This window comes from Amphiprion ocellaris, chromosome 11 (assembly GCF_022539595.1).
Source record: "Amphiprion ocellaris isolate individual 3 ecotype Okinawa chromosome 11, ASM2253959v1, whole genome shotgun sequence".
NCBI lineage: Eukaryota > Metazoa > Chordata > Actinopteri > Pomacentridae > Amphiprion > Amphiprion ocellaris.
The window spans coordinates 28,827,360-28,841,567 of NC_072776.1; the positions used below are offsets into that span (position 1 = coordinate 28,827,360).

Below are 14,208 nucleotides of genomic sequence, written 5' to 3' on the forward strand. Positions count from 1 at the left end.
GGTTGTGGACAAAACAAGATATTTGTCATGTGGGCTTTAGGAAACACCGATCAACATTATTCTCCGTTGAAATTTTGTAGACTGAACATTTAATCAAAATTTAAAGGGAGATGCACATTATGAAGACACTGTTGGTCTTTTCATGACATATAGAATATCTAAAGGACTGCAGTTTTTTTCCTGCTCAGATGATGCCTATCAGAGGTGACTACGTACAACAGTAAGCATAAGTGGTACTCTGTGGTAACTTGACAGAAATCTGTGCATTTTCCCTGTTTTTGCTGACCTTTTGATAAACCAGAACATGTACTATGCTTGAGTGAATGAAATGAACAATGAACAAAAGTGGGATTTTTTATTGTAAATTGAGAATCAAATAAAAAATCTGTATTCTCAAAGGTTTAGCATTAGTGATTTTCTTTGGCGCTCCCTAAAACCACCATGGAAGGAGCCAAAGGTTCCTCCATGCAGGAAAAAACCTTCATTATTGCTTAAAAATAGCCCTAATTTGCCCAAAATACATCAGAATTAGAAAGATTTGTGAAACCACGAAACTCAGCAATCTATCTGAAAACGATATACAAACATACACTGTGTAATATTCTATTTTTTGTTTTCAGATATTGTCTTTCGAAATATTGAGAGTAAATATTAGTGACAGTCAGTGGGAGTCATTCTCAAGACAGGCTCATTGTTTTCTGTGTCTGCTGGGTAAAGTGGGAATCCGCAGCTTCCAGTAGCTCTAATCTTGTGGGACAGGCGAAAGAAAAGACTTTGTGAGAGCGCTGGTGGTCTAAATTACTGTCACTCCCCATGCACTTATTAGAAACCCCAGGCCCTGTGGCTTTACACGGACCTTTAATTGATTGGCTTCGAGGAAGGCTTGGCCCTGTTGCAATATCAGCACGTGAGTGTGCAAGCAACTGTGAGGATCACGTTGAAAAAAAACAGACGAATTTCTGAATTCACAAATTTTAATTCACTTCAACACTGGTTGATTTCATTTAACTGCATTTGAGTCTAAACCCTGATTCCTGTCATACAGAAAAGCACAATATCATCATATAGAGTGAAATTAAAAAGGCAGGTCGTCCGTTTGAGTGTAGCAGCCGATCAGGATAGCAGAACAAAGCGCCATCCGTGCTCAGATATTGTTTCCAACATACTGTATAGTTACACAACTGCACCAGACATCGAACAAAAGAGTTTGAATTCTTTTTAAATAGTGATTGAATTTGCCCGGCACAATAAAATGAACTGATTTCACTCTCCAAACTGGCTCAAACACTTGAAGTCACTCAAAAATAAAAGTATATCAATAACAATTTATCCCATTTGGGTATTTACAGACATTTAAAGTGAAGAACAGAGTCAAACCTGCCACTTTTCTTTAATGGCTCAAAAAGTAGATTGTCATCAACTGCAGCAAAAAAAGCACATTTCTCTTCTCAACAAATCTTATTTACTGTTTTTGGGAAACAGAACTATAAAAAAATGGCATAATACAACATGAAAGGACATTTTTTTCTTTACCCAATAACACTCAGTAACTGCTTCTTTTTATTTTCTTCCACTCTCCTTTTCTTCCTCTTCTTCCTTTAGGGCAGAGCACTTTTATTTTAACATCTCTTGTTATCCAAACAACCGCCCTGCTCTGAAAACCAATATTTAAAAACCATGGAAATAAAAACTAAAAATAGCACGCGATGACAGCAATTCTAACCATAATAACAACAATAATAACAATAATGATAATAATAATCATGGATAAAGATAGCAATAAATAGGGTTGGTGAAGTTTAAGTGCGGGTAGGTGTGGTGAAACACAAGACTGTGGGCACCAATTAGAGAGAGGAAAGGGTGATGGAGAGGAAGAGTGGAAGGGGTGGACTACCGCACATAAAGTGACTGATTGTTTGGTTGCTGAATCTCCACTCTGTCTTTGCTTTCTTGACTTTTTTTTTTTTTTCTCGGGTGGTGCCAGGACGGCCCGAGTGTCCCTCCACGCCACATCCTCTTGATCCTGCCAGACTGTCCACCTCACAGTTTTTAAAAGCCTCGAGAGGAGAGGCAGGCAGGCAGGCAGAGAACAAGGGAGGCAAGAGTACAGCACATCCACAAAGTATCAGTGTCTTAAGTGCTAGATAGGGCTGGTAGTGATTCTGGATGGTGAGGCGGGTGCAGGAGATGCACGGCGAGTCCCATCTACCCCCATTGTCAGGCAGGTAAAAGCATTAGCAACGTCAGTGTGTGTCCTGAGGGTTTGTAGGATTGCAGAGGTCTCTGAATGTCCCAGGGTCCAGTCAATATTTAGGGCAAATTCAGCCCGGCATGTAGGGAGTTATGTCCCGTGTGGCTGTGCTCAGAGTTTAGAGAGGAGGAGCATCTTTTCTGGCTGATTAGAGGAAAGTTGTGTGATTGTTTCAGTCGGCAGCAAGAGTCTAATGAGAATCTGAATTATTTAAACATTTCTGGGGAAACTTTCTTTCACATTTATACAACTACTGCTGTAACCTGCTGTCTTTTTACTGAGGTAATTTCACTCCACAAATCTGAGATTGTCACTGTGTCACAGTCTCGGCGATGTGCAGTATTTCAGCCTAATGGTTTCTTGGTTAATGTGCCTGCATAGACCTCTCACACAGTTTTCTATGCTGCCATCCTCATCAGTTCCTCGTTTCACGGACCATTTCCAGTTTCTTCTCCCTCTCTCTTTATCTCTGTCCTCTCCTCTCTGCTTGTCAGTCTCTACCTCTGGTAGTCGGCCTGCTCTCTGGGACTGGATGAGGAGCTCCCGGGGGCCAGAGGGCCACCGAGGCGGCCATGCCCCTTGTCCTTGCCCTCCTCCTGAGCCACGCTGGTCCCTGAGGACGACTGGCTGGAATTGGAGCTGGAGGAGGCTGGGGGCTGGCTCAGCCCCCCTGTGCTCCCACTGTTCCCCTCTGTGGTCTGGTAGATCTCCTCGGCTCCATCTTCACTCGACTCTGGGTCTTCTGAGCCTGAAAGAAGCTCCTCTTCTCTGTATTCGCTGACGTCGACGCCCCCACTGGCAGTGGCCCCCTCGCCCAGCTCCTTGAGGCGGCCGTGGTGCTTGACGTGGTAGCGCTGGTTCTGGAAGAACTTGATGATGGTGTGTTTGGGGAGGTCGAGCTGCGCTGATAAGGTGTGGATGGCCTCCTGGTCAGGGTACAGACCAACATCCTGGATGAAACTCTGTAGGATTCCCAAGGCCTCCAGTGAAATCTGGAATACACATAGTTAGGATTCAGGAAGGAAACATAGATGAAAATGTGAATAAACCCTTTATTTGCTCTTGTCACATTTTTCCTCATTGTGGGCTCATTTTACTCTGGAATATAAAATCCTATAGCTCTTTGCAAAAAGTACAACTATGGCCAGGAGAGAGAACTCAGACATCTCTTCTGTGTCGTATCATAGAATTGAATGTCACACAAAAAGTTTAATTTCATAGATTTTTTTTTTTTTTCAATTCAAAAATCTCCAACATTTTCCCACAGATATTACCAGCACTGGTAAAAATGGGGGCTCCACAGGCTTCCCACCTTATACATCATACAAACTCTACCTTAGTTCGAGATCGTGGCTTCTTGTTGCTCCCGGCACTGCCAACTGTACTGGGTGGACATCCACCTGGAGCTCCTGCTCCAACAGTCTGGGACCTCTCCTCATTCACTGGGGCAGATAACGGCTCCTCACGCATCGGGGACAGGTGGTGCTCCTTCATTGGGGCTGGGGGTGGCCTGTGAAGTGCCTGACGAGAAAGACAAAAGAGCTAATTAATGGGGCACAGTGACCCCTCATCAAGACTGTAGCTACGAATCCATTTATATACAACCTACATCGTGTGTAATGTCGCCATCTGAGTGGATCTGTGTTAAAATATGATGCTCTGTATATAATTTGCAGCTGACATTCACTTTGTGTGACGCAACACATCTAATAAAACAACCAGTACACAGTAGCCAGGGCTGCAGGGTGAACAGAGGGTGAGAACAAGTGTTTCTCAGTGTCACGGTCTATTAACCAGCTCCAAAGCTGGCACTTAAGCTGCTATGTGTCCAGTATACCTTTGCCCTAATGTGTGTAAGATTAGCTCTAGTAAAACGCCAACCACCTGTCTGCCAGGAAGTGTCTTATTTACAAACTTATGACACCCCAATCACTATTTAACCAGCCCATTCAAAACCCAACAGGGACAGAATGTAGACGGGAAAACGGGACAGAGAAATTGTCATTTGGGAGTAAATATGGTTCATAACACCTGTTGTAGAGAAATAAAATGCAAAATATAGATGAAAACTTCCACGGGTAAATCAAACCTATGTAAATCTAACAAGTGAACACTGTTGCAGGAGTTTCAGAAGTCCAAGTGCACACAAAGAAATGGGGCATGTCTATTTTTATATATAGTCTTCAAGAAAAGCAAAAGACAATAATGTTTATAAAAACATCTTAATGCTTATCTTACTGCGCAACTTTGTTTTAACTTCCTCTTAATCACTGATTTGTTTCCATATTTTGCTTGTCTCTGTGTGTCATAATAGAATAGGTTAAATTAAGTGGACTAAGTTATTAAAAAAACAGTAGCAGAAACATTGTCAGTGGATGGATTTAGAAGTATACGTCCAATCTGCACTTAATTTAGGAAAATCATGTCGCTCTGTTTGTCCTATAGTTAATGAGTATTGTCTGAATATTTATTAAGAAATACATTTAAATTTGAACAGAAAGAGCTCCAGGGTCGTTCTTTGGGGTACTTCACTTTCTGTTTTTACTTGGTTCTTATTGTATGTATTGTTATATACATTGTAAAACTATGAGTCATGAGTGCTGCCTTTGTCCTGCACATTTAAAGCAGATTCATCTTTGTAATAGTTACTTGCCTGAAGAAGCAAGACTCCTGACTGTCTGCCTGGCTATTGATTTCTCTTTAAATTCAATCTTTTTGACTGATCTTTCAGGTAAAGCAAAGGAGTGACTTATATGCAGCTTAAAGAATCAAACTTAGGGCAAAAATCACCAATTTTTTAGAACAATTTCTGCTCCACCATCTCTTATTTATCTGAAAATTTGTGATGAACATAACTTTCTTTTCATTTTTGTAATCAAGTATTTCACATTGAAACATCATCTATAGTTTTTGTTTGTATTTTTGTGACATGCCGCTACATATGGGTCAGAAAATATCGCTAAGAGACTTCTGCGTTGTAATTGTTTATGTGAATGGTAAAGTGGGATTTTTCATGATGACATTATTTGTTCTACTTGTCTGATATTGCAGATTTGGAATCACTGTCATGATGCGAAATAACTATCAATTTCATGCTTGTATTTTTAATTGCTTTTGAGATATTGACATTCAAACACTGTCAAATTTCAATGTGCAAAAAACAACAACATTAAATATCCATAGTTTAACATTACAAAAAGTTTCAAACAAGTCAGAGATGGTTGAGCAGAAGCTGTCTGACAATTTAATGTGAAGTAACCCTAGAGCTTGCGCTGTTTCTGCTGAAACGATTGGTACAAGTGTCTCCTGGTTTTATCAACTCAGATTATTCAGTAATCCAGGTTATGACACAAGGAGCTCAATGTTTAGCAGGTTTTCCATAAGATATATTCATGGGACCTCTTGGAACGTACGTGTAAAGAAGGGCTGGGAAGGTGTAAAGAGTAGAAATGTGTTGACGGAGGGATCCTCTGGCTCTGACAGCAGCGAGGACGACCGGACGAAGTGTTGGAAGGCAGAGTGGGGACTCTGGTTGTTTGTCAGAAGGTAGTGGCTGTTGTGAGAGCGTTGTGGTCGTGTCCCGCCCGCTCGCTTTAAGAGCTGGGAGGGGCCTCCCCACTGGAATGCCCAGCTATAAATCTGTGGCGCATTAAAATTAAAGGACCCACATAAAGATAATAGTCATTCGCTTTTCTCTCGCTCTCTTCAATAATAACAGGGTATTACTTAAATAATATTGAGGGCAGGCCAGACCATGAAATTGCTCCAGTTTCATTCGCAGGGGCTTTACTTTCAGGAGGGGGAATTTACAGGAATTCAGTAGGCGTTTCCTTTTTTGTTGTAATTTTTCTCTCAAATCATGTTTCTTTCACACAAAGTTTCAGATACTGGATGTAAGAGTGCAGAAAAACCAACAATGGAGAGAGAAAAAAAGACAAGTCTCTTCACAAATGAGGACCACACAGCCACAAACATCCCCCATACTAACGTACTGAGACACTTAATAGCTAAATTGAGGGTAAATCATGGAGGGATTGTGAAACCTACCGACTCCCCCTGACAGCCAGGGCTCTTGGATCAATGGCGCATGCATTAATGGTGAGGCCTGGTCTCCCTCATGCACTAATGATGATGTTGGAGAGCAGAGCCAAGCAAACTGGGCTGTTTGGTTCCTTCAGAGTTTATCTCTGAACACTTCTTGTCCTTTCCTTCATCCTTTCTCTTTTGTGCTCATACCATGAAGATCTTATATAGTGAAAATATGTTTTTATTGTGTTTCGTATGTTTTAGAAACTTGGAGATGTAACATAGAAGCTACCTTAGCCTCTACCCTCTCAACTAGATGGCCTCCCAGCTTTACAAGGTGGTAAAAATTTCAAGCTACGTATTAGCATACCTCCGCCTCCTTCACTGCGTCCAGGTGAACTATTCAGACTGAACAATTGTCTCACAGTCCACCAGGTTTTTTTTACTTCCTAGACATGCTTCTGCTAACTCTAAAATACTTTAGCCATTAGCAAAGCTCACCAAATGTTCTGCTGTTGGCTGCAAGAGTGAAAGCAAGAGTCTTAACGCTCTCCCAGCATCTGAGGAACTGACCATCCACTCAGTTACTTTAATTTGTTTTAACAATGTCCTCTGAAAATCCTTGTTGCTATTATTAACGTTAGCATAAACTCTAGCTCTCAGGGACATTTTGAGATGGTTCAAGCTTTAATTTAAACAAATGAAAAAGGACTGGGTGGGTTACTGTGTTCACATGCTGCCTGTTGTTCAGTTCAACCTAAACTCAGCTGCTGTTTTCATCTGTTATCTTCTCTCCTGCCCTCTGTGCTCACTTAAATACACTTTAATACAGCTGAATTCACAGTAAAGCTGTTCTCATTTACATTTTGTCTGTTTCTATTGTCAGACAGCAGAACAAGTATGAAATAACTGAAACGCAGTACATTCAAAATACAGGTTAACAAAAAGTCACTTCCGAGCAGCTCCTCTGCAACCAAAATACTGATTTTAAAACAGCAACGTTGTCTGACAAACTCACCAAACACGCAGCTTAAAAACAGCAGCTGTGCTGAGAATTCAGAGATATTTTCGTGTAAAATGATTAGTCAGAGAGAAAGTAACAAGAAAAGTCCTGGTCTCTCACACTTGTTCATATTTGTTAACTGATGTGGTCAGCTACAGCCACTGAAACAGCCTGAACAGAACTAAAACCTGGAGTTATACAGTCATGGTGGCATGAACCATCTTTGTGGTGTTTCAAGCTAAAAAAAAAAAAATTGAGACATGTTGTTGAAGCAGTGCACAGTATGGGACCTGTAAGTTTTCCTCCCTTCAGTGTCTTTTCTTTCTCTCCCACTACCAAACTACATTTCTCTCCCCTCTCACCTCCCCCACCGCCGTCTCTACTCACTTCTAATACATCAGGACACTAACGAAGTGGTCCGCTGCCAAGCCAACATGACTCCACGTCCAAATCAGCCCAGAAGTCGTAGATGCCAGCAGCCCCAACCTCCACCTCCCTCCGTCCATCCTCTTCTTCCTCCCCTCACCTCCAGGCCTACTCACTCCTGTCCCTCCCTATTTACACCGTTACTGTCGCATTTTGTTAAACGGTCAACTTCTACACAGCAGATTATCTTTGTTTTCAGTTAGAAAAACTCACAAGATTTAGTGAAAGTCTATTTGTAAGCGTCAACAATACACAATGTGGTAACTCTGGCACAATTTCTCTCTTCACTCTCTTTTACTGGAAGCATTTTCCGAGCGCTCGGCATTGTGAGATGACTGGTGTCTTCTTACGAAAGGCAACTTGAGGGTGTGTGAGAGCATAAAATCCAGGTGAAAATCATTAAAACCAATCTGCGGGTTTGGGTGAATATAATTAAAAACTGAAAAGCAGCGGTCATGTGTCATAGAGAGTTGACTTACACTTCTTTCTACCTAGAAATGTGGCCAAGTGTGGGGGTTGGAGGAGCAAACAAAACCTCCAGAAATGGTGGCCTTTCAAAGCTACCATTTTCTGATCCTATTGTCCCCATCAATTTATAATGCATTCAAAGGTGGCCTGCTGCTTCCATGGCGAATGTTTGGTTAAGTTTAGGGAGAGAAACTATTCTGTCAAGGTTTGGGAAAGGTCACAGTTTAAAATCCCACATAGTTAAAGGCAGGGAAAAAAATCACGGTCATGGCTCAAAAAGGAACTATATTCCTCAGTTAAGGTCAGGGAAAGATCGTGGTCATGACATTAAGAAAGAACATGGATGGTTCATTCTTTCTTTCCTGCTCGCTCCACACACACCCAATACCAGCTTTAATGCATTTAATAACTCACACAACCAGGAAGTTCTTCTATTGTAAAAATAGCCTACACAAATTATTCTTTTTTAATTTTTCTGCAGTGCAAGTTCGTATTTTAAGTAGAACTGCTGCAATAAGTCAACATAAATGATGATGCTGAAAATGACTTGATATCAATATTTGCAATTTGATAATTTGCAGTTAATGTGGCAATATATTTCTTTAATTCAAAGCTACTACCTAAGTCAAAGACCAGTTAAACAATAAGGAGAAAAACTGTTGCTTTACTTGCTCTTTGCTGTAAAATATTCGCCATATTGCATTTTGTTTATTATTCAGACTGAACTTTTCCACTTTGTTAATGGCTTTAGAACTTGGATTTCTTTTGGAGATGCACTACTGATTTAAATAGTAAACCTACTTTAAAAATGTCTGTATTATCATGTTGCTAGTTGAACTCCTCAGTTTTGCACTTTAAAGGACCCTTATTTTGCCTCTTTTTGGCAAATTAATCAAAGTCTCTACAGCACGTCTTTCGGTTTTTCAGTTCCAAATACTGCAAAGATGGTTAATTTCACCACAGCTTTGAAAGTCTTGGTTTCAAGGCTGTTTTAAACACACTGTTTTTGCTCTGAAAACCCTTGAGCTGCTGCTGTACCTGCCTCCTTCAGGAAGAAAACTTCTCTGATTGCTGAGCCGATTATTGGTTAGCTAGCTGTTAAAGCACTTGAGTCGAATTATTACTGGCTTGTAAACCTGGGATGATAATTGGAATTGCAAAAATAAACGTCTTCATATCTTAACCACTTTTATTTCACACTTCTAAGTTTATAACAACCACAACACACAGTAAAAATTGATTTTTTTTTTACTGTATAAGACCTTTAATGTGCAAACCTTTCCATTTTGTAATAAACTGTTTTATACAAAGACAGAACGTCAATTAAATGGTCTTTTTTTTCCTGAGATTTATCGGTAGAATAGTCAATACGTTAATTGAGGGAAAAAATGTTATTTGTCTTCACAGAAATAATCCCTGTCTGATGAGCTCTTGCATTGCCAGACGGTTTATTTTCCGTACAAGTATCTAATGTTATTTTCTCCAGTTTCACCTTCATCCCTCCTCTGCCTGCAGCTCTGACCATTACACTCAGGACGAGACTGCATGTCACTTCAGAGCAACACAGTACAACGCTGCTCTCCCAAAACCACAAACTCTGGAGCCCCTCGGCCAGATCGGCTCTTCTCGTGGCATGATTCAATGTTCCTAACCACCCCCACCCCCCACCCCCTCTCTCCCTTTCTCTCCTGGCAGCATCGCGAGTGTACTGCAGTAAAATGAAAAAGTTTTCTTTAAAACGTAAATCAAGGCAAATTACGACGCAGAACTATGAAAGAATTATAGAACATGAAATATTCATCTTCTCCTTAATGAGCTCTGGTCCTCCAGGACCCCTAACTCTCTCTCCCTGTTTCTTTCTGTGTGTTTTGGTTGTTGGGGAGGGGGAGTGTGTGACCACCAGAGACACCATTAACACAGAGATAAATATGTAATGAAGGAAAAATCACTTTTCTGTTAGTTTTTTGCATGACTTCACCTTTCCTGTTAATCAGTGTTTTTCTTCCTATTTTCTCTCTTTTCCTTCCATCCGTCTGTCTCTGTCCGTCTGTCTCTTCCACTCTTGTCTTTGAATAAGTGTGTGCGGTTGCGATTCATGAGGACTGGATGCAGGCTAATGGAGTCGATGAGTCACTGCACATTTGTAAAATAATGCTTCTTTGATGAAAAACTGTAATGTTATTGAGTGTGTGCTGTGGTCACGTGTGTGTGTGTTCGCATGCACGCACTCACATTGTTGAATCTTTTTTTTTTCATTCGAACTGTGTGTGGTATTCATTCCATTTATCTGCAATTAAACAATTAACTTAATTGTGGTTTGCCAAAAAGCCCAAACTCCACCCTGCGACAGTGAATAAGAGGCCACCAGGACGCAGAGAGACAGACACAGAGAGAATGAATAAAGACTGCACAGCTTTGACAATCTCTCTCTCAAATGTAAAAAACATACATGTTTGGAGAAACTGCACCAGTTCAGCTTTAATTAACCTTTTTCTAATGATAACTAATATGGCAGTTGAACCATTTGATGCAGCTAAAAACACCAACGGGTAAATAACTTTAGTTTTAATTTTTCATTTTAGGAAGAAAAAACATTAAATTTAAATGTAGTAAAATTGACTTGCAAGCAATTATAAGTACATTACAGCATTGTACTCATGTAAAATACGACTTTGAAGGAGAAAACAAATACTGTCATATATTAATAAATACAGTTTAATGAGTAAATTAATACACACTTCAAAATGTCCTCATAGCTGCTTGAAGTAGCATTGTAGTGTCCCATTATTAAATGTTTACAGAGTGCTTATATATGCAAATTGGTGTTGTTAAAATAAAATGTTGTTGTTCATTTGCTTTTAACAGTCATTTTTTATTTCCTCGTGTGTCTGATATATTCTATTTTCATTAGCAGTTGTATGAGAAATGATGTTAATATATGTTTTGGGTGATTCTTAATTGAATTGCCTTTAACATCTGACAGTGTTCTTTATTTTTCAAAAAATATGACCCATTGGCAAACAAACAAAAATTTGCTTGTCCATCTCAGTAAGTCTTCCCTATCCTGTCTGTGCCACTTATCCTAAGCTCATTGGTTCCTACTAAAGGTATAACTCTCCAGTACTGTTATTTTGCAGGTTGTGGGCAGAAAGGTTTGTGAACTTTTACCTTAATATACTTGGGCACTGTAGTTTCCAGTAAATGTTCCAAACTCAAATAATAAGCATGTTTGTTTGGTACTATTTTCAGCTACAGACTAGTACACATTAGTTTTTTTCTAATAGTTGAGGCAACAAGACGGTGTACGTTGGATTGATCTACAGGGCACGTGTTCTTTCTAATGAAATAATTGGCTCATTTATGTGTTTTTAATGGTTTCTGGGGAACAGATGTTTATTGGATGATATATCAGGCTTTTGAAATGCTGGCAAAACCTTCATCTTTCCAGGAGGTTTGAGGACATGTAAGGTGATTATAGAGTAAAATTAAGCGTTCTAGATATGAATTAGACTCTGGATCTACCCTGAAAGTGTGAAAGATGTTATGCTGGGGTCTTTGACAGGCAATTTTTGTTCTATTTTATGACTCAGGGACTGGTTTGAATCACTTGAACAATGAACAAATGGACCCTAACACATGCTAAAGCTAAGAGGCCTGTCATATAGCAGATATTTTGACTTGTCAGAGTTGGAAATATTACCGGTGGGTCTGTTCTCATTTCAGTAAGCTATAAAAATGAACCAACGTGCCTTGTCTCACCTCCTAAAACTAAGGCAAGGAAATTAGTCCCTTTATTATTTAGACCTGTGCTTTGCTAAAGATACAACTTCTACGAGGTGAGAGACTTTTACAGTCCGGAGTGGCGTTCTACTGTTTTTACTCATCATGGGAAGTGCTGCTCAGCTGGTGAAAACAGTTGTGTAATGGCTCTGGTGAGAACTTTCCTAGCTCTGAGAAAATAATGCCTGGTGATGTCATCTGGCTGTCGTTGGCGTTGGTTTGACCTTGTAGACTTTCCTACCAGAGAGCTTACAAATTAGGGTGTGGAGTTCAGAAGACATTTACCAGGCAGGGAGAGTCTAATGAAGATCGGCGTTTCATTAAAGAAAACGTAGGCTCCAATGTTTTTCAAATTTGACACAGTTGTTGAACCTGTTGTCAGTTTACATTTTCCTCTGCTGCATTAATTTTAACCACGGCTGTTATACATCTCATCTCAGGACCCCCAGTTTTATGGAAGTGTGGTAATAAATCACACCCTTTGGTGCCAACTAGGGAATGTATTCTATGTTTTTGTATAAATATATATTTTTTTAATAAATTCAAACGATGTCACAAAAATTTTTCATCAAAGAACATTAGCTACAGTTAGGAATAAGATATTAGTCACTGTCTTCACTTAGCACAGTCCAGTCTTTCAAAGAAATTTGGAATAGCTATGTTAGTCTACAGTGCAACATGTGTTGTTTGACTTTCAGGGTGTATTCGTGGAGCAGAATTTGGAGAAAACATTGTGTATTTTACTCGAAATCACAATCTTTTCCTACACTTAATCGTGTAATTTTGGTGTCTAAACTCATCCAAGTAGTTTTGTAGCATGAACAAAAGTAAATGCCGATGGAAAAACTACATAAAACAGTAACATAAATCAGCACAAACACAAGTAAACAACCAGAGACTGAAAAACACCGAGAAAATGACCAAAGATAAAAGCAAGCAGTCCCTGCTATTGTTTGAAAACAGCAACACATCATAGAAACCAAAAACAGCAACCTCTTCCTAAATGTAATGAAGTAGTTTTGTGGCGTAAACAAAAGCAAACAGCAACTAAAAACGACATAACACAATGACAAAACAACACCCGAAAACAAAAGCTAACAGCAGCTGAAAATGACTAATACAACTGCAGCATGAAATGACGAAAAACAAGGACACAGTGAAGGAAAATGACTACAACAACAAAACAGCGACTAAAAACAAAAGTGGGCAGTGACTGAAAACAACATAAATCAGTGTCTGAAAACAAAAGTAAACTGTGAAGGGAAAAGTCATGAAAACAGACAAGAAAACACCTACTGAAGAAGAAATCGAAAAGCATTTGAACATGTGGATTTTAAACCAATTATGTTTTTCCAAATGTAAGTAGTGTTAGTGTCCAAACCTAACAAAATAACACTGACTAAAACAATGGCTGGAAACAGATATGAATAGTGAAGAAAAATGACATAAGACAGCCACAAAGCAGTAGCTAAAAACAACAGAAGCAGAATAAAAGCTGCAAAATAGCTGCTGAAATTAACTGATGATAGTCACGTAAAACAGCAACTGGAAATGATGGAAAACAGCAACGACAAAGCTCTTGAAAATGACTTCTGATAGTGACATAAAACAGCAACTGAAAACGCAGAAAAGAGTGACAAAATAGCTATTGAAAATGACTTCTGATAATGACATTATACAGTGACTAAAAACGACTGATGGAGACAAAAAACATCAACTGAAAACAAAAATAAACGGCAAATGAAAAGCGTCTTTTCCAAAATGTAACAAAGCAGTTTTTACTTAATGAAGTAGGTTTATAGTGTAAGCAAAAGAAAACAGTAAAGAAAAGTAAACAGCGATATTAACATCACACGGGAATCAAACCTCAGTCTCCTCCAATCAAGCCTGTGTCTGAGTTATCTTAACTGACAAAAGTCTATGCATTTTTCTGTCATCTTTGACCATTTCATGAACAAAAATGCCTGTTATGCTTCAGTAAATGACACCCCGATTAACACATAATTATTCCTTTTATTCTACATTGTTATCATCAAACCCGGTGTTAGTACCATTTTGCAGATGTATAGAAGGCAGCCCTGTGTGACTCTAAAACAGACATATGAGTGTTTCGGTGTCGCGACTGGAACTATTTGTTGTTGGTTTGGCGATAAGTGCCTTCGATTGCGATGCCGGTGCAGCACCTTTGGCTTGAAGCGGGACATGAAAACGGGGTGGAGGAAGGGCGCGGCGGTTGTTACTTCATGTTCTAGTC

General features: G+C 39.6%; 1 protein-coding gene across 6 annotated transcripts in view; it reads right to left on the bottom strand.

Annotated features, from left to right (window-relative positions):
• Positions 1–956: 956 nt before the first annotated feature.
• satb2 (SATB homeobox 2) overlaps positions 957–14,208 on the bottom strand; it is an 80,948-nt gene continuing 67,696 nt past the window's right edge. For 5 of the 6 annotated variants that reach the window (XM_055015356.1, XM_055015359.1, XM_055015362.1 and 2 more), the window contains 2 exons: positions 3,587–3,793; positions 957–3,243 (listed from right to left, as the gene is read on the bottom strand). In XM_055015356.1, the coding sequence (XP_054871331.1) occupies positions 2,749–3,243; positions 3,587–3,793 (702 nt within the window). In that variant the 3' untranslated portion in view covers positions 957–2,748. The remainder of the gene's footprint in view (positions 3,244–3,586; positions 3,794–14,208) is intronic. The other variant, XM_055015357.1, reaches the window with a different exon arrangement.